Here is a 20,809-nt window from a genome sequence, read left to right on the forward strand (position 1 = left end):
CCTGAGCTCTGCGAGTGCAGCATTTTTTTGAATGAAGTAGTGTTTGATGATTGGGACATCCATAGAGATACCAAGGTGCTTGTTTACAAAGCCATTGTCCTCCCAACCCTGCTCTACGCCTGAGAAACGTGGACGGTCTACAGACATCACACTCCAGAAGTGACTTGCAGTTTCGCAAATTGCTCCTGACACGAGAAAAAAACTCAACTCCTAGAGTGTTTCCATCAGTGTTGCCTCAGAAAAATCCTGCAAATCTCTTGGGAAGACGGGCGGACAAATGTCAGCATGCTTGAGGAAGCAAAGACCACCAGCATTGAAGCGATGCTCCTATGCCATCAAGTCTGCTGGACTGGCCACGTTGTCCGAATGCCCAATCACCGTCTCCCAAAGCGGTTACTCTACTCCGAACTCAAGAACAGGAAACATAATGTTGGTGGGCAGGAAAAGAGATTTAAAGATGGGCTTAAAGCCAACCTTAAAAACTGTGGCATAGACACTGAGAACTGGGAAGCCCTGGCCCTTGAGCGCTCTAATTGGAGGTCAGCTGTGACCAGCAGTGCTGCGGAGTTTGAAGAGACACGAATGGAGGGCTTAAGGGAGAAACATGCCAAGAGGAAGGCCTGTCAAGCCAACCCTGACTGGGACCGCCTTCCACCTGAGGTCCTCTCTGAGGTAGAACATGCAGATCAAGAATAGGTCTCTTCAGCCATCTAAGAACCCACCCTCAAGACCCCAGAACTGGGGGTCTCAAACTACAAGGGATCGCCTAACTAACTAACTATGTGTCTCCTGTGCCTGGGAGAGAGCCATCAGGTACAATCCTGCCCTGTGTGCCATCACTTCCTATATGTGATAATCTCTTTGTACAGAAGAAAAGCAGGGCTCCTGTTGCTTTTTCAATGAACTCTGACTAATGTGTTATATCATGGGGGTTCCTTCTATTCCATCCTCATGTTATAGAGCCTCCCGCCTTCGGTCACCTCACTCTGTGAGTACGCTGCTTGCAGTCTAGTCCAAGATGGCTTTCACGACCCACTTCAAGTGATGTGAGCAGTGTGCCAGCAAAATTCCCGACATGAAGAGACATTATAAGTGCCTTCTCTGTTTGGACGGGGGTCATTTGGTTAATCCTGCATTTATTGTCAGGCTTTAACACCCCAGGCGAGAAAGAATCGGGAGGCGAGGCTTCGCTCTTCCTTGTACCAGCAGGCCCTTTTGCCTTTGTCCACGGCTTCTATCTCAACTTTGAAGTCTCACACTAGGTCAAAACAGTTGGACACGGACACGTGGAAGTGCGGTTCTGCATCCACCTCAGGGAAGCCCATTTTTTGTTGACATCTTCAATGAAGACCATAATTAAGCATTCGGCCAAGGAGGAGGCTGCTTCCCATTCGGAGAAGCTGAAGTCTAAGGAGCCCACTCCTTTGCCTGAAAAACCCTCGACACTTGGGAAGGCCTGACACTGGCAAACCACATTCTGAGGGTGAGAGGGCCGAAATCCCGGTGCATGTGTTGTATGATACATCTAACATTTTTTCATTAGACTGTTTATGGCAGTCTTCTTGTTATGTGTACATCATTCATGGTGAATATACCTTGTTGATTTTGTACCAAAGGCAATGAGTTGCTGTGTGTCATGACTCCCGCCTCCAGTAACTATTGCTTGCTAGTTAGCCAATTATGTGATTCACAGAGACCATGAAGAAGGACTGGTTGTTTATTTGTAACTATTTCTTTGAGTGGTCATCTCTGAATCCACACAATCTCAGTCTCAATATGGGCTACAGCTGCGGCCTAGCAATTGAGGGGTTTCTGCAGCAACTGGACCTCATGTAGTCTCAGGATGGTGGGCAGGGTTACTACCAAAACTTCTGCTTTGTGATTCTAGAAGGCTCCAAATAGAACTCTGCACCTACACAGATTAACTAATTGTGTTAATTCTCAAATGACCATTAGAAGAAATACCGCTATGGGTAAGCAAGCTGTCCTACTCCTTTTGCTTTTATTGGAAGGGGAAACCTAGCTACATGACAACACTGAACAGGAATATTTTGAAGCTGTACCTGAAAATTTTGATAATCTTTTCAATGTATATCAATTTCTAACAGACTTTGTCTTTGTCTGATAGGTCTGGCTGAGAGCAATGATAACTGAACAGATGTGGATAGGAATGCAAGGGCATTCAAAGAAAAAAACCTGGCAATGGGGTGATGGAACACCAGTAAATACCAATCTAGAGTGGTAAGATTTTCTTGTGGATAAAAATACCTAAACAGAACCTATATTTGAATAGTGCCATGAACCTTTGCAACAGAATGGAGAAATGTGTTTTTGAATAATTAGCTTTAACTTTTAACCCTTTTAATCTTTTGTATTGGCCTCTCACATGAGTTAAGATAAATTTTGGGTGTGGAATTAATTTTTAATTAATTTTTGATCTTTTGGCATTTTTGTGTTTTCTTAATTTTCTAAAATTAGATAATGTTATTGTTACCTTTTACTCGGATATTTTATTTTACATATTTTACATGCATTTTAATAATAATAATAATAATAATAATAATAATAATAATAATAATAATATCAACTTTATTTTTATATTCCGTCTCATCTCCCCGAAGGGACTCGGGGTGGCTCATATGGGGAGCAAGGCCAGAAATATAAAATAAAATACAACCAGATAAATACCTTTAAAAGAAGACATAAAATCATAAGCATAAAATATATATTAAAACATTCATAAAACCGATAGAAATAACCAGGTACAGTGGGCATTATCAAGCTGAAAGCTAGGCAACATTATATATAAACAGAATCTTACAGGTTCTATTGAATGGACCAGGAGAAAAGCAGTAGACTGATATAGGTAGAGGTAATGGACTGGCATTAATTTATAATAAACTAGCTGTGCCCGGCCACGCGTTGCTGTGGCGAAGTATGGTGGTATGGGAAATAAAGTATTGAGGAATTGGTGGTAGTTAAGGTAAAGGGTAAATGTTTTCCCCTGACTCTGGGGGTTGGTGCTCATCTCCATTTCTAAGCCGAAGAGCCGGCGTTGTCCGTAGACTCCTCCAAAGTCATGTGGGATGACTGCATGGAGCGGCGTTACCTTCCCACCGGAGCAGTACCTATTGATGCACTCACATTTGTATGTTTTTGAACTTCTGGGTTGGCAGAAGCTGGGGCTAACAGTGGGGGCTCTCTCCGCTCCCCCAGTTCAAACCTGCGGCTCAGCGCTTTAACACGCTGCGCCATCAGGGGATATTATTTCCTAAAGGTTGTGAATATACAATATTTCTGATTGTTGTTTGTTTGTTTTTTGTCTGTTGGAGGCAAGTATGAGTGCTGCAATTAGGAAAAATGATTAGGATGTAATGGCCTTGCAGCTTTAAAGCCTGGCTGTTTCCTCCCTGAGTGAATTTTTTGTTGGGAGGTGTTAGCTGGCCCTGATTGTTTCCTGTCTGGAATTCCCCTGTTTTCGGAGTGGTGTTGTTTGCGATATTTTATGTGCTTCTACTGTCTGTGGCCCTGAGAAAACAGAGGATTTGCAAGACTTTGACGATGGGAATACTTTGTTGGGAAGTGTTAGCTGGCCCTGATTGTTTCCTGTGTGGAATTCCCCTGTTTTCAGAGTGTTGTTCTTTATTTAGTGTTCTGATTTTAGAGATTGTATTGTTCTGTTTTATTATACCACATTAATTTTTATATATTCTGATTTTAGTGTTTTTAAATACTTGGAGCCAGATTGTATTCATTTTCACGGTTGACCGCAACACAATAATAATAATAATAATAATAATAATAATAATAATAATAATAATAGTAATGATAGTAATAATAATGACTTTAGTAATACACAGTGCTTCACTCCCTTCTCAGCTTCCTTTCTGGAAGAATCCTTTCTTGGGAGGTGTTAGCTGGCCCTGATTTTTTCCTTTGTGGAATTTCCAATTTCCCTGCTTTCAGACTGTTGGTCTTTATGTACTATCCTGGTTTTAGAGATAATATTCCCAGTAATTATTTCATATTAAAGTAGAATCTCACTTATCCAACATTCACTTATACAATGTTCTGGTTTATCCAACGCAGTCTGCCTTTTCATAATCAGTGCTTTTGTAGTCAGTGTATTAAATTCATTGTGATATATTAGTGGTAAATTTGTAAATACAGTACAGTAGAGTCTCACTCCAACAGAATGTTGGATAAGCGAATATGTTGGGTAATGAGGCATTAAAGAAAAGCCTATTAAACATCAAATTAGGTTATGATTTTACAAATGAAGCACCAAAACATCATGTTTGACAACAAATTTGGCAGAAAAAGTAGTTCAATATGCAGTAATGCTATGTAGTAATTACTGTATTTATGAATTTAGCACCAAAATATCACGATATATTGAAAACATTGACTACAAAAATGTGTTGGATAATCCAGAACGTTGGATAATTGAGTGTTGGATAAGTGAGACTCTACTGTAATTACAACATAGCATTACTGCGCATGGAACTACTTTTTCTGTCAAATTTGTTGTATAATATGATGTTTGGTGCTTAATTTGTATAATCATTACCTAATTTGATGTTTAATCGGCTTTTCCTGAATCCCTTCTTATTATCCAACATATTCACTTATCCTGCCGGCCTGTTTATGCTGGATAAGTGAGACTCTACTGTATATTGATAATCTTATATTATCTGTTTAGAACTGGATTATATGAGGCCCCTTCTTCACAGCTGTATAAAATGCACACTGAAGTGGATTATATGGTAGTGTGGAGTCAAGATAATCCAGTGCAAAGCAGATAATATAAGATTATAAATGCTGTGTGGAAGGGCCTTGAGTCTACACTGCCATATAATCCAGTGCAAATTAGATAATCTGTGGAAGAAGCCTAAGTGAAGCCTAAATCTGCCTGTCCCCTAACTGAACCCTGGCTGTCCTTTGGCTGAGTTGGTTGCTAGGAGACCAATTGGGCAGAGATTAGCCCTCTAAACTGGCAGCAATTGGATAAAAACAATTATTGCTCTCCCTCTAATTAGGACTTTATTTTTCTTTTCTTTTTGTTGTATCAACCTAGAGCCGTGGTTGATGGGTTGTGTTGTCAAATTTCGAGGTTGGGGGGCCTGTAGTTTTGCTGTTTTGTCCGGTGCCCTGATTCCATCACTCTTTTATATATATAGATCAGTCAAACGCACATTGGAAAAGCCAGGTTTTCGAATCTTTTTGGGATGTGGCTGGGTGAGAGCCAGTCTAATTTCTCTCGGGAGGGAGTTCCAGAGTCGGGGGGGGGGGGACCGCCAAGAAGGCTCTCTTCCTATTCCCCATTTTTGAGACGGCAGCGGGAGTGAAAGGAGGGCCTCAACAGCTGATCTCAGAGATCGCACAGGCACATAGTAGGAAATACGATCACAAAGATAAGCTGGATCTGAACCATTTAGCGCTATATAGGTGATAACCAGCATCTTGAATTGGGACTGGAAACTTATCAGCAGCCAGTAGAGCTGTTTTAATCAGAGGGTTGTCCACTCTCTATAATTCGCTCCTGTCAATAACCTGGCCGCTGACCGTTGTACAAGTTGAAGTTTCTGAGCCATCTTCAAGGGCAGCCTCATGTAGAGTATGTTACAGTAATCCATTCTGGAAGTAACTAAGGCATGGACCACCGTGGTTGAGTCAGACTTTTCGAGGTACAGTTGCAGTTGGTGGAAAAGTTTAACTGTTCAAAGGCCCTCTCAGACACCACTTACACCTGAGCTTCAAGTGTCAGCGCTGATTCCATGAAGATCCCCAAACTGTGAACCTGTGACTTCGGGTTGCCACGCTATACCCCAATCGGCCACGCGAGTGACCAGAAGGACTTCTGTCTTGTGGGGATTAAGTTTCAGTTTGTTAGCTCTCATCCAGTCCAACACAGTGGACACTGGTCCATGACATGGAGTTCCTTGGAGTTAGGTGAAAAAGAATACTAGAGTTGAGTGTCATCTGCGTAGAGGTGGCACCCAACTCCAAAACTCCAGATGACCTCATCCAGCAATTTCATGTAGATGTTAAAAAGCATGGGAGAAAGAATGGAACATTGTGAGACTCCCACAGGACAAATGCCAGGTCTGAGCATGTGTCTCCCAGCTTCACTATTTGAGTGTGGCCCTCCAAGAAGGAACGGAGACACTGTAAGACAGTTCCCCCATGCCCATTCCAGAAGGATACCATGGTCGATGGTCTTGAAAGCTGCTGAGATATTCAAGACTAACAGGGACACACTCCCCCTGTCCAGTTCTCTGTGGAATTCATCCACCAAGATGACCAAAGCCATCTCTGTGCTGTGACCAGGCCTGAAACCAAACTGCACCGGATCCAGATAATCAGTCACCACCAGGAACCCCTGGAGCTGAGAGGCAACCATCCACTACAGAACCTTGCCCACAAAGGGGAGGTTGGAGATCAGCCAGTAACTGTTTCATGCCATTGGATCCAGGGATGCCTTTATAAGAATAAGTCTTATTACTCCCTGTTTAAGGTTAGATCCTGAACCAAAAAGGCATTCACAATCTTCACAAGCCAATTTGCCAACTCCCCATTATTAGCCAGGAAGGGCAAGGATCAATAGCACACGTAGTTGCCCTCACAACCCCAAGGATCCCTTCGACATCATCAGGCTGAACAATCTGAAATGAATCCATTAAAACCATCCAAGCATGCGCCTCGGTTACCTCCTTTGAAACTGCTATAATACTGGCATCTATGTCGGAATGTATCCAAGAGACTTTCTCTGCAAAATGATGTGCTACATCGAGTTGCCAGGTGGTTAGGGATCTCCTCCCCCCTCGTGAGGATAGAGGAGCCCCCCTCATCACCCAAAACAACTCAGCTGGTCTATTGAATGCACACCCCTGCAGAGGTTAGAGGCTGCAGTTAGTCTAAAACTGATCAGATGGTGATCGTTCCATGATAATGGAAGATTTTTTTGCTCTTCCACACAGATATTTTCCCCGTCTGCAATAGAGATCAAGTTTAACATGTGATCTGGATTGTGGGTGGGTCCAGAAATCACTTGGGACTGAGCCATGGTTGTCATGGCACCCATGAAGTCCAGAGCTGTGCCAGATAAGGTGGACAATGAAGTCCCCCCACCACCACCACCACTAGGTGCTGGGACTCCAATATCAGGCTTAAGACCACTTCAGCAAGCTCTGGCAGACACTGCTATTTTGTGGGGTGATCGATAACCAGCAGAATCCCCAACCTGTACCGGTTTCCCACCCTCAAGTGGACACAGTCAAATCCAGAAGATTGTGGAATGGGACATCTGATCATGGGGATGGTATCTCCATCCTTCAACTCCACCTCCCTGCCCCCCCCCCCCCCCGGACCTGGCCTGCTGATGCACCCTGAAGCCGGCGGACACAGCTGGGAGAGGTTGACCCCCCCCCCCACACACACACACACACGGCTCATCCAGCCAGGTCTCTGTGATGTAAGCCAGATTCACCTGCTTATCCCAGATCAAGTCCTGGATAGTTGTTGTTTTACCATTCACAGATCGGGCATTTAGCAGCAAGGCCTTAAGTCCAGAGGGTCTGCCATGTTGGCAATCCTGACCATCTTTCCTCAGGGTCGCAAGAACTCTGTTGCATTTCTCCCTGGGTTGTTGAGGGTGATCACATCATCTCCTCCCCTGTACGATCTCAATGGCATTCTCCCCGACCCAGGACTCCCCATCCCCCACTCGAGTGTTGACTAGAGGTTGAACTGGGCTAACGGGGGCTAGTTGGCTCTCCACTCCTGGAGAATCAGGAGATATGGTGAGAAGGAGCCTAGGAGGGGGAGAATCTTGGAGCAGCAAGGAGAGGGAGTCATTTGTTGTTACTAACGAGGGCTTAAAAAGGTAAGGTTTGAGATTGGGACTGGGGCTGACGCTCTCCATGGGCGGGACTTGGTGCTGCTGGTCAGGTATCTAGGGCTTCCTCTAATGTCCTCAGGGGAAAATTTATGGGTCTCCGGGGCTTAATTTGTCTTTCTTGGAGATGAGGGTCTAAGGTAAGTCCAGGAATAAGGGGCCAGACAATAGGATCTTGGAAGACCCTCCATATATATGCCCCAGCAATATAACTGGAGCCTCTGGTGGCCTAGGGGATAAAAGCCTCGTGACTTGAAGGTTGTGTTGCTGACCTGAAAGCTGCCAGGTTCAAATCCCACCCGGGGAGAACGCGGATGAGCTCCCTCTTTCAGCTCCAGCTCCATGCGGGGACATGAGAGAAGCCTCCCACAAGGATGGTAAAACATCAAAACATCTGGGCATCCCCTGGGCAACGTCCTAGCAGACGGCCAATTCTCTCACTCCAGAAGCAACTCCATTTGCTCCTGACACGAAAAAAGCAATATAACTGAGGTTTGTACATCGATAGCCATCTTGGTATTGTGTGATCTTCGAAGGTGATTGGGCAACACTTGGTGTGAGCGTAGTAATCTCTACAGAGACAACGAATCGAGTTGATCTTAAGCTCCGTAGGGTGCTTTCTTAAAATCTGTCCCAGGGACGTTTGAACGTCTCTTAGCGAGCCCCACCTGCCCCTATTTAAGGAGGAATCTAAGACTTCGAAGGCCAGCTTATTAGGTTACAGTAGCCCGTATCTGCTGGACCTCACAGCGGCCTTCGATACTGTTGACCACGGTATCCTTCTGGGACACCTCGCGGGGATGGGTCTTGGAGGTACTGTTTTGCAGTGGCTCCACTCATTCCTGGAGGGTTGATCCCAGATGGTGTTACTGGGGGACACCTGCTCAGCCCCGCAACCTTTGTTTTGTGGGGTCCCACAGGGGTTTGTACTGTCCCCCTTGTTGTTTAACATCTACATGAAGCCGCTGGGAGAGATCATCAGGAGTTTTGGGGTGCGGTGTCATCTGTACACAGATGATGTCCAGCTCTGTCACTCCTTCCCACCTGTTACTAAGGAGGCTGTCCAGGTCCTGAACCGGTGCTTGGCTGCTGTGTCAAACTGGATGAGGGCCAACAAATTGAAATTGAATCCAGACAAGACAGAGGTCCTCCTGGTCAGTTGGAAGGCTGAACAGGGTATAGGGTTACAGCCTGTGCTGGATGGGGTCACACTCCCCCTGATGGCGCAGGTTCATCGTCTGGGGGTGATCCTAGACTCATGGTTGAGCCTGGAACCCCAGGTCTCGGCGATGGCTAGGGGAACCTTCGCACAATTAAAACCGTACCTTGGGAAGCCGGACTTGGCCATGGTGGTCCACGCTCTTGTTACATCCCAGTTAGATTACTGCAATGCACTCTACGTTGGGCTGCCTTTGAAGACTGTTCAGAAGCTCCAACTAGTCCAACGGGAGACAGCCAGGCTGTTAACAGGAGCAACGTACAGGGAGCATACTACCCCTCTGTCACGTCAGCTCTATTGGCTGCCGATCAGCTACCGAGCACAATTCAAAGTGCTGGCTTTATCCTATAAAGCGCTAAATGGTTCCGGCCCAGCTTACCTGTCTGAATGTGTCTCCCACTATGACCCATCACGGAATCTAAGATCCTCTGGGGAGGCCGTGCTCTCGGTCCCGCCAGCCTCATACGTGCGGCTGGCGGGGACGAGGGACAGGGCCTTCTCAGTGATGCCCCCCCCCCCGCCTATGGAACGCTCTCCCAAATAAAATTAGACAGGCTCCCTCCCTCCTGCCTTTCCGAAAGAGAACAAAAACGTGGTTATGGGACCAGGCATTTGAGCATGAGTAGCAGCAAAAATGAGATACGAATATATGACCTACTGACAGACCCCACCTGGACATGAAAAGCGCCTTAAATGTATATTTAAATGTATAATTATGTATATTTTTAAATGTATACTCTTAATTTTATTGTAATTTTTAATCTCGCTGGATTTTAAATCTGATGTAACCTTTTTTTTATGTGTATGTTTATATTGTAAGCTGCCCTGAATCCCCTGATGGGTGAGAAAGGCGGGGTAGAATTGATGTAATAAATAAATAAATAAATAAAATATTGCTGTTGTAACTGGTCGAGATGTTCTATCCACATCCCTCTGTAATGCTTTTTACCTTCTCCTATCCTCAGCCAACTATCAATCAAACATCCAACCTCACCTTCTTTTTTTCTACCTACCTAACAACTTCCATAGATTCTCCCACTTTACTTACTTTCCTATTACCTTTCCTGAGCTTATCTTCGGGGGTTACTACAGTTTAACCTTGCTACCTCCTATACCTACTTCCTGTAACCAGCGCTGGATCTTCTGACCTTCAACTAACTCTGCTGTTGGAGAATTTCTTCTCCTGAAGCAAGTATTTCTGTTCCCTCTCCTATGCCATCCAACTCTCCTTATCAGCCCATAATTTTATTGCACAACCCCTGAAATTCCTTCTCACCTCCCTCTCAGCCCGGCCTCAATGGGCCAGCTAAACAAGCACTGCAGGGCGCAAGATGGAGAGCCTCATCGACAGGTCACCAAAAATGGTGGCGGTGCCTTAAAGTCAGCAGTGACAGTGGGTATGATCTTAGATATTCCCAGTTTGACAGGTGAGCTGGCAGGGAGGCAAAAAGACAGAGGAACATCAATGATGGGTCATCAATCATCCCCTGGGTCAGCGGGGCAATTGTATCAGTTCTGGGCACCTCCCAGTCCAGTGGGTGCAGTGCTCCACTCTGGGTCTTCAGCAGCCTTGCAGCCAGCAAGACAACATGTCACTGATTTCAGTCCAGCTGCTGGCTTGGTTGGCGGTGATGGCGCTGCCACAATAGCTCCCGATCTGGCAGGGTAATGAGCCATGGGCCAGGGCTTCAAGCTATCTCCCAGTGCGGCGAGGAGACAATAGAGGGTGCTCCGATAACACATAGCCTAATTGCCTCCCAATTCGGTGGGGTGGGTGGCAGTAGCATTGGCCTGGTCTCCCAATCTCAGATTAGATCTTATTCTCAGAGGCTCGTCCAGAAAGCTGTTGTCTCATCACCATCTTGGCCAGCAGAGGCAATGGTAAAAGTTGGTTTGGTTGTCCTCTGATTAGAAGCCAGTGGTCTTGCTGTTTAGCAACTTCCCAGGGTGGCGGGGCGCCAGCAGCAGCTTAAACAGCCGGTTCGCCCCCCAGACTAGTGTTGCAGGCCTCCCGGTACGGCAAGGCAACAGCAGCAACGATGGCGGACTAGGCTGCCTCCCGGTGCGGTGGGGCAGCGGCGCTAATGCTGATCACCCCCCTGTGCAGTGAGGTGATAGCAGTTAGCACAGGTCTAAGGATGCTCCCAGTGAAGCAAGCACAGTGATGTTGGAAAAAATCAAGTCAGGCCACCCCCCCAGGTGGTCAGGACAGCAGCACCTTAATAACTGGCACTACAAGGTGACAGTGTCAAGCCTTGAGCCAAAAGCAACAAGTTTCCTCCCAGTCCAGCAGCTGCAATGATGAGATCGTCCTTGAGTAAGTGACCTCCACTCCAGCCACAACTCACCCAAAGACTTTCTCCGAGATCCCAGGTAGTCAACAAGGGTGTAAGTGCCAAAGTGGGGAGAATCAGTGGGTAGAGTTCTTTGGATACAGTCTTACCCTCCCGATAGACTTTTAAAGAGCCTGCTGTCTAATCGCCATCTTGCCACAGAAGATGGCTTTTTGGCTTCTTATATTAGATAATTGTACATCTGCTCTACACTAAATAATTTTGGAATGCTATTTTTATCTTTTCATTTTGTTTTTTGTAAGCTCTTTGCAATGTAGCGTGCATTTTTTTAAATTCATTGTTTAAAATGTTGGCTGTCCTGTTTTTCTAAGACTTAGTCTTGATTTGGTTTTTTTGTTTGTTTTTTAAAAAAATGGTTTGGATTACAGTTTGACTTGAAATAAGCAGAGATTTAAAATGTTGCTTCAGTATGAAACAGAAATAAAAGAAGAATTGAGAGATGAGTAGAGCAAGAACCAGTACCCTGTAAAAAGAGAAAGAGGGACAAAGGGACACAAGATGTCCCACAAGATGGCGCCGAGGCAATAAGCCTCGTACGGAGCTCTGAGAAGCAAAATACTTTATCTGCCCTAATTGTCCTTGTCTGCCCCCCCCCCCCCCTCAGCTCAATTTGAATCTGAGCATCCCCCCAATCTTCCGAGGGACTGGAATGAGGGTGGATTCCAGAGGAATGCAGGAAGATTAGGTAGGCGAAGAGAAAAGAAGATCTGGAGGGTAAGATGGGGCGCGGCCACCATTAATTCGGCTGATAAAGATTCCTCGCTCCCTGCCTCTCTGTTTCCCTCCTACCTTCGCCTCTTTGCTTCTTTGTTTTTCTTCCATCTGTTCCATCTGCTCCGGAGGTGACAGGAGCTCTGCTCCTTCGGCACACTGCTGTCTGGGAGGCTGCTGACTTTATGAGCCATCTCTCCGTCCTGGAGGTGGCTCCTTCCCTCCCTGCTGATCAGCTGCTAGGCCACCGAGCCTACCAAGAGGTGGCCGAAGAGCTCAGCCGATCCTTTCCAGCAGAGCTGGTCCTTCTCAGCAGGCTCTCGCTCTCCTGGGCCCAAAGTGCTGCCTTGCCGTCTCAGGAGGCAGCAGGAGCCCCAGCCTTTTGCCATGGGCTGTTGCTGAGTGGCCGTTAGACCACTGGGAAGAACTCAGCCAGCTCTTTCCAGCAGGCATTCGCTCCTCTGGGCCCAACGTGTCACTTCATCGTCCCGGGAGGCTGCAGAAGTTCCAATCTTTGCCGTGCGCTGCTGCTGTTGGACCACTGAACCACCTCGCCGTTCCGGGAGGTGGCCGAAGAGTCTAGCAGATCTTCTTTCGAAGGCCTTTGCTCTCCTTGGGCCCAACGTGCCACCTCGCTGTCTCGGGAGGCGGCAAGAGTTCCAGCTGCACGCCGTCAGGTGCCTGGTCAACCATCAAGCTATTCAGCAACATTACCGACCTGGGAGGTGTTAGCAGCGCCAGAAGTCCCTACACTGTCTACCATCCGATTGCATTGCAGCTTGCCATCTTAGCCCCCTATCCTTTTATTTTATTTATTCTTCTTTTTTTTTTAAATGTGGGAGTGAGAAAGTTTTAATATAATCTAACAGGGGAGGAGATATTTGACTGTGATAGGAAGTGGGTTTGCAAGACTGGTATTAAAGGTCATAGGAAGTGATCACATAGGATTTGAGAGTACCTTGAGTTTAATTGATTGTTGAACTGATGGTTTTGGAATGTGATTGATGGTTTGTGTATTGTTTGTTGATATATTGCTTATTGAAAGTTTGACTGAAATAGTCAGTAGGAACGGTGTGTCAACTTTGAATTTTGAAGGTCAAGAGTGGTTTACTATAGGAAGGCTTTCTGGAAGGTTATAGGAAATGAGTATGCAGGAAACTCAGAGGAATAATGATCTTCCTTACCTATGTGATCTTCTGGGGAAATCGTTCAGTACGGTTCTGCATCAGATGGAGATACTGAACAAGAAAATTGACCATCTTTTTAAAGGAATTTCCCTAATTGTGAAAAACTTTACTCCTATAGACATTTCAACAACTGTACCAACCAGTTTTGTTAATATTGATGAGGAAACAAGTGCTTTGGAAGGCCAGGGAAGGAAGAGGCTGGAGGGGCAGAAGGTAGTCAATAGGATAGGATCTGAAGCTACTAAGGGAGGGGAGGGGTTTGTGCCTGGGGGAGAGGGAAAGGGGAAGGATGGTTGGAAGGAGACCAGCAGAGTCTTGCAGAGGACAAACAACTCTCTAACATCTGAATTGTTTGGACAATCTCTGGACACTCCCTGCAATTTTCAACATCTGCTACGAACAAACAATGTGGCAGTGGAAGTTTCAGACTCACTACTGAACAGAGGCAGATGGACATCTAAGAGAGCGGTCCAGATATCTCTATCACAAATTCTATCTGTAAGCTGGTCGGAAGTGAAGATCAGGACTATTGACTGGCTTCATAGAGATTATCAATCCCGGAACCGCTCCTCGTGTCTTCTTATTAGACTGGAAGACAGATTGTTAGTGGAAGATTTGTTCGCACTTGAGCCCAAATTACAACAGTGGGGCATCACTCTTAGAAGGGTATTAGTAGACCCATTGATCCGCCCTTTGGTCACCGGGCTGAAATCTGATACACAAGATTCAATAATTTCTAACAATGGGGTTGAATGTTCGCCGGTGTTGGCCCCCCTCTCAGAGTTCCATTTCGAGACTCCCTCCCTAATTTCAAGTCCTACCTGCTTCAACTCCCAATCCTGCCCACAAACGTTACCCTTGTTCAGTCTCCTCTCCATGTCAGATGACTCCATGTCAAATGACTCCCTCTCTCTCCTACCAGTGGAGATGGGCTCTTTCCCTAGACAAACAAATACATTTGGAGGCTCTCCATCTTTGGACAGCTGACTAATCCCTTCAGAAGGCAACCTCAATCAGCCAATCCACCAGGGGGAAGAGGGTTCACACGGGTGGGGCACCATCGAGGTGATGTGGGGGAGGAGGAAGATCGGTCACTTGCTGCCCAGGGAGAAGCGCAACAGAGTTCTTGTGACCCTGGAGAGGAATAGGTGTGGTAGTCTCCAGGACAGACCCCCCGGTCTTAAGGTTCTGCTTTTGAATGCCAGATCCATCAACGGTAAGACAGCTGTCATTCAGGATTTGATCCTGGATGAGGGGGCGGATCTGTCATGCATCACCGAGACGTGGTTGGACGAGCTGGGTGGAGTGAATCTCACCCAGCTGTGTCCACCGGGTTTCGGGGTGCATCAGCAGGCCAGGGCTGGGGGACGGGGAGGAGGAGTCGCGGTGATCTTTCGGCAGTCCATCGCCCTGATCAGATGCGCCGTTCCGCAACCTTCGAGGTTCGAGTGTGTCTTCCTGAAGGTGGGAGTCCGAGACAGCTTGGGGATTCTGCTGGTGTACCGTCCACCCCGCAACCCAGCAGTCTCTCTGTCTGATCATGGAATCATAGAATCATAGAATAGTAGAGTTGGAAGAGACCACATGGGCCATCCAGTCCAACCCCCTGCTAAGAAGCAGGAAATCGCATTCAAAGCACCCCCGACAGATGGCCATCCAGCCTCTGCTTAAAAGCCTCCAAGGAAGGAGCCTCCACCACGGCCCCGGGGAGAGAGTTCCACTGTCGAACAGCTCTCACAGTGAGGAAGTTCTTCCTGATGTTCAGGTGGAATCTCCTTTCCTGTAGTTTGACGCCATTGTTCCGTGTCCTAGTCTGCAGGGCAGCAGAAAACAAGCTTGCTCCCTCTTCCCTATGACTTCCCTTCACATATTTGTACATGGCTATCATGTCTCCTCTCAGCCTTCTCTTCTGCAGGCTAAACATGCCCAGCTCTTTAAGCCGTTCCTCATCGGGCTTGTTCTCCAGACCCTTAATCATTTTAGTCGCCCTCCTCTGGACGCTTTCCAGCTTGTCAACATCTCCCTTCAACTGTGGTGCCCAAAATTGGACACAGTATTCCAGGTGTGGTCTGACCAAGGCAGAATAGAGGGGGAGCATAACTTCCCTGGATCTAGACACTATTCCCCTATTGATGCAGGCCAGAATCCCATTGGCTTTTTTAGCAGCCGCATCACATTGTTGGCTCATGTTTAACTTGTTGTCCACGAGGACTCCAAGGTCTTTTTCGCACACACTGCTGTCAAGCCAGGCGTCCCCCATTCTGTATCTTTGATTTCCATTTTTTCTGCCGAAGTGAAGTATCTTGCATTTGTCCCTGTTGAACTTCATTTTACCGGACGGTAATTGTTTGGGTCGTTCTTTTTTCCCTTCTTGAAGATAGGGACCACATTCGCCCTCCTCCAATCTGCTGGGACTTCTCCCGTTCTCCAAGAACTCTCGAAGATAATTGCCAGTGGTTCTGAAATAACTTCCGCTAGTTCCTTCAGTACTCTTGGGTGTAGCTGATCTGGCCCTGGGGACTTGAATTCGTTTAGAGAGGCCAAGTGTTCCTGGACAACTTGTTTCCCTATTTGGGGTTGGATTTCCCCCAATCCTTCGTCCATTCCATTTTGCTGAGGTTGAAGATGGCTTTCTTTTTCTGAGAAGACCGAGGCAAAGAAGGCATTAAGTAGTTCTGCCTTTTCCCTGTCCCCTGTCGCCATCACCCCATCTTCTCCTTGCAATGGCCCTATCGCCTCCTTTTTCTTCCTTTTTCTACCAACGTAAGCAAAAAATCCTTTTTTGTTGTTTTTTATGTCCCTGGCAAGCCTGAGCTCATTTTGCACTTTAGCCTTGCGAACCTTTTCCCTACAGGTGTTGGCTATACGTTTGAATTCTTCTTTGGTGATTTCTCCCCTTTTCCACTTCTTGTGCATGTCACTTTTGAGCTTTAGCTCAGTTAGAAGTTCTTTGGACATCCATTCTGGCTTCTTTGCACTTGTCTTATTTTTCTTCTTTGTTGGCACTGTTTGCATTTGCGCCTTGAGTATTTCACTTTTGAAAAACTCCCATCCATCCTTAACTCCCTTGTTTTTTAATATCGGCGTCCATGGAATGCCACTCAGTAATTCCTTCATTTTTTCGAAGTCAGCTCTCTTAAAGTCCAGCTAGCAGAAGTGGTCTCCAATTCGGCCCTGGTCTCCCAAGAACTCATAGTTTTGGGAGACTTTAACATCCATGCCGAGACCACATTGACAGGTGCAGCTCAGGATTTCATGGTTGCCATGACGACCATGGGGCTGACTTCAGCATCCGAGGGGCTTCCTTGGAGCCAGATGGGACGAGTAGTGGATTTGCGTGTCATCTGCGTAGAGATGGCAACGCCCTCCAAAACTCCGCAATTTGGGGGTCCTCCTGGACTCAGCGCTGACGCTTGAGGCGCAGGTGTCGGCGGTGGCCGGGAGGGCCTTCGCACAACTCAAACTTGTGCGCCAACTGCGACCATACCTCGTGAAGTCTGACTTGACCACGGTGGTGCATGCCTTAGTTACCTCTAGACTGGACTACTGTAATGCGCTCTACGTGGGGCTTCCCTTGAAGACGGCCCGGAAACTACAATTGGTCCAGCACTCGGCTGCCAGGTTAATTACGGGGGCGAGTTACAGGGAGAGATCTACTCCCCTGTTCAAGGAGCTCCACTGGCTGCCCTTTATTTTCCGGTCCCAATTCAAGGTGTATACCATCACATATAAAGCCCTAAACGGTTTGGGACCCACCTACCTTCGTGACCGTATCTCCTATCATAAACCTACCCGATCCCTTCGATCTCAGGGGAAGCTCTCCTGTCCCCACTCCCGATATCCTAGACCCGCCTTGTGGGAACAAGGGAGAGGGCCTTTTCTGCTGTGGCCCCCCGATTGTGGAATTCTCTGCCCGCGGAGATTAGGCAAGCCCCCACACTAGCAGCCTTCAAGAAAGACTTGAAAACATGGCTCTTTCGCTGCGCTTTTGGAGAGTAACCGTTTTATATTTCTTTTCCGTTGCTCCCCCTAATATCTATCCTCCAGAATACCCCACTCCCTTATGACCCTGTTCACTGTGGTTTTTATTTTTATGTCTTTTTCACCCGAGTTTTAACTTAATGTTCATGTGGTCTGCCCTTGTTTTTATTGTCTCCTTGTTTTATTTTGTAATGGATATTATTTACTGTACTGTTTATTGTATTGTGTTCTGCTGTTCTTTTATATGCTGTTTACATTGTATTGTTTTAGGCGTGGCCCCATGTAAGCCGCCCCGAGTCCCCGTTGGGGAGATGGTGGCGGGGTATAAATAAAGTATTATTATTATTATTATTATTATTATTATTATTATTATTATTATTATTATTAGAGAGAGAGATAAAGAGGCAGGAGAAGAATATCAGCAAGCAAAATACCACCCATAGTAGTTGATATGAGTCAATGACTTCTCAAAGACATGTAATGTGTTGTCAAAGGCTTTCAAGGCCGGAAGCGCAGGGTTGTTGTGTGTTTTCCGGGCTGTATGGCCATGTTTCAGAAGTATTCTCTCCTGACGTTTGCCCACCTCTGAGGATGCCTGCCGTAGATGTGGGCGAAACTTCAGGAGAGAACACTTCTGGAACATGCCTATACAGCCTGGAAAACACACAACAACCCAAAGACATGTAAACTTTGGGGTATCATATAAAAATGATATGAGATAAAATCAAAAATAAAGAACATTATTTTTTGGCACAGATGTCTTCAGAGTTTAAATTAATTACAAATCAATTTCATAATGTGCAAGATTGAATTCTAAAATCGGAACAAACTACAAAAGAGTTTTAAAAATTCAAGAAGCAAACCACAACTTTTTGGCCTAAATGGAAGTGTGTGAGAGAGAAAACTATGCATTTTTGAGGGATAGAGGAAGACCCAAATCAAAATCTATGTGATTATCTCAGCACTGACTGAATTTTATGAAAGTTAACTAGAGAATCTTAAGAAGGAATTCACCACAGAAACCAAGCAAAGATAGTGGACTATCGAGACCTTTCCGTGATAAGCTGCCAGGGGAGAACTCACCACGTGTAAAATATCACCGGTTCCCAGTTACCCTGGTCCAGTGGTGACATTATTCCAAGCAAGGAAGAAACTGAAGTTTCTCTTAAGCTCCAGATTCTACCTCTGATAGCTTGCTAGGGCATTTGTTATTGCCATAGGAGCCAAAGGAGATAGGAGTGAGGAAAAATATCCACCACAGTGTGGCATCTGTTTTAAATCAACAGCAAAAAGGAATGCCTTAATCATGATTTTTAAGGAAGAAATACAATTTCTTCATTCATTACAGGCTGTTAGAAAATTACTCCCTTCAGCAGTAACTTCTGTTGTCAGAAGACGTGAGTAATTTGAATTCATTATCTGGAAATGAAATGCAACTAGATACAGACAGTAAAACTCCCCCACTGCTAACGAACTGTAAACAAAGACTTTTTAAGAAATGCGAAGTCTAATGTTTGTGGGGTAGACTATAACTGCTAATAGTATATAGGCCCATTAAAAGGGTTAAATATTATTTGTCTTTGAAGCCAAAACAAAAGAAATTTACCAGGACAAAGATACAGGAAGTAAATATTTGAACTTCTTGGAGATTGTCACCCCTTTCCAGGGGAAATTAGTAACTTAACAACAACAAAAAACAACCAAAGAACAAAAGTTTACTATCACCTTGTATTTATAAGAATTTCACATTTCAAAATAAGAACAATCTTTTATAGTTATTTTATGGTTTATCTTTTCTCTCAATAACAACTATTAGCAAAGAGGAGGAGGAGAAGGAATGGGCTGTATCTTTTGCATGATTATGATTTAATCATGTATTTTGTGAGAAAACATTCAAAATTTGGTTTTACAACTACACTACAAACAAAGAAGAAAATTCATGAGAAGAAAGTGATTATCATGAAGGATATACCGTGTTTCCCCGAAAATAAGACAGTGTCTTATATTAATTTTTGTTCCCAAAGATGCGCTAGGTCTTATTTTCAGGGGATGTCTTATTTTTCCATGAAGAAGAATTCACATTTATTGTTGAACAAAAAATGAACATTTATTATATACTTGTCATCAGAAACCAGCATAACCAGACAAACTTTGAATCCTATCAAGAATTTCTTGTTACTACCATTATTTCCATGTACAACACTCTATGTTATGTATCTTTACCGATCCTGCATGCGCTGGTGTTCTGCTCGGCGGGCATCCTTCCAAACAAAACCTTTGCTAGGTCTTACTTTCAAGGGAGGCCTCATATTTAGCAATTCAGCAAAACTTCTACTAGGTCTTATTTTCTGGGGAAGTCTTATTTTAGGGGAAACAGGGAACCTACAAAAATCTTGAGGGGAAATAGACTACACCTTTTTAACAGACAAACTTAAACAAATATTCGTGCTCAAGGTATTTCATTTAAATGGAAAAAACATGAAAGAATTTCACTAAATTTCAAGCAAAGAAGATATGTGCTAAACTTGACTATGAAAACCAAAGGATTACTGAAAAGATACAAGAAAGATCTGGAAGGTACCAATGAACCCCTAGAAGAAACAAGGACTGTCAGCCATGGAACAAGAACAACCAAAAGATAAATCTGACCAAGAATAAAATATAATGGATGGAGTTAGTGCTATGGCAATGGACTATTATTTTTTCCAAAAATAAAAAGTGAGTCTGAGAAATATATCCAGGAATGTACAAGGATTGAGTACACCTTTAAAAATGAAAATAGTTTATCAAAATGATGACGATGATGATGATGATGATAATAATAACTATTTTTATTCCACCCTATCTCCCCAAGGGCACTTAGGGTGCTTTACAACAAAAAATTGGCAAATATTCAATGCTGACAAAACAAACAGAGTTTTCCTTGTTGAGGATGCTGTGCAATCAAATAGAGAAAAAATATGGAAGACTATTATTATGAAAAGCTATTATTACTACAGCGAGAATAATCTATGTCCAGAGATAGAAAGAACCAGCTATCCTGGCGAAAGAAGAGAGGCAGGTCTTCACAGCTGAAAAACTTTTGCATTGTGAGCCAGCAGGAGAAGCATCTTCATCAGCCTCTCTTCTTTGGGATGACTGGCAATAGGAAAAAAGTCAGACAAATTTTGTTTTAAAGTGTTCCCTCACTTATTGCTGGAGTTAGGTTCCAGGACTACCCGCAATAAGTGAAAATCTGCGAAGTAGGGACACTATATTTATTTTAATATTTATACATTATTTTAGTAGTTATATACTATTTTAAGTCTTTATCAACCAATTGTGTGTTGATAAATCACCTTCTCCTCCTCCTGTTGCCGCTTGGGCTCCTTTTCTCTCCCTTTGGCTTCTCCTTCCTCCCTTCCTTAGCCTGTAAATTGTATTTTTTATGATTTATAATAGTCTTTTAGAGTTTATTGAA

General features: G+C 44.9%; 1 protein-coding gene across 11 annotated transcripts in view; it reads left to right on the plus strand.

Moving 5' to 3' along the window:
- LOC107983185 (uncharacterized) overlaps positions 1 to 20,809 on the plus strand; it is a 263,915-nt gene that overhangs the window by 158,629 nt on the left and 84,477 nt on the right. For all 11 annotated transcript variants that reach the window (XR_010002771.1, XR_010002772.1, XR_010002773.1 and 8 more), the window contains one exon: positions 2,129 to 2,241. Coding sequence is in view for 8 of the 11 variants with exons in the window: in XM_062970409.1 (XP_062826479.1) it covers positions 2,129 to 2,241 (113 nt within the window). In the remaining 3 variants the exon portion in view is untranslated. The remainder of the gene's footprint in view (positions 1 to 2,128; positions 2,242 to 20,809) is intronic.

Source organism: Anolis carolinensis, chromosome 2 (genome assembly GCF_035594765.1).
Source record: "Anolis carolinensis isolate JA03-04 chromosome 2, rAnoCar3.1.pri, whole genome shotgun sequence".
Classification (NCBI taxonomy): Eukaryota; Metazoa; Chordata; class Lepidosauria; order Squamata; family Dactyloidae; genus Anolis; species Anolis carolinensis.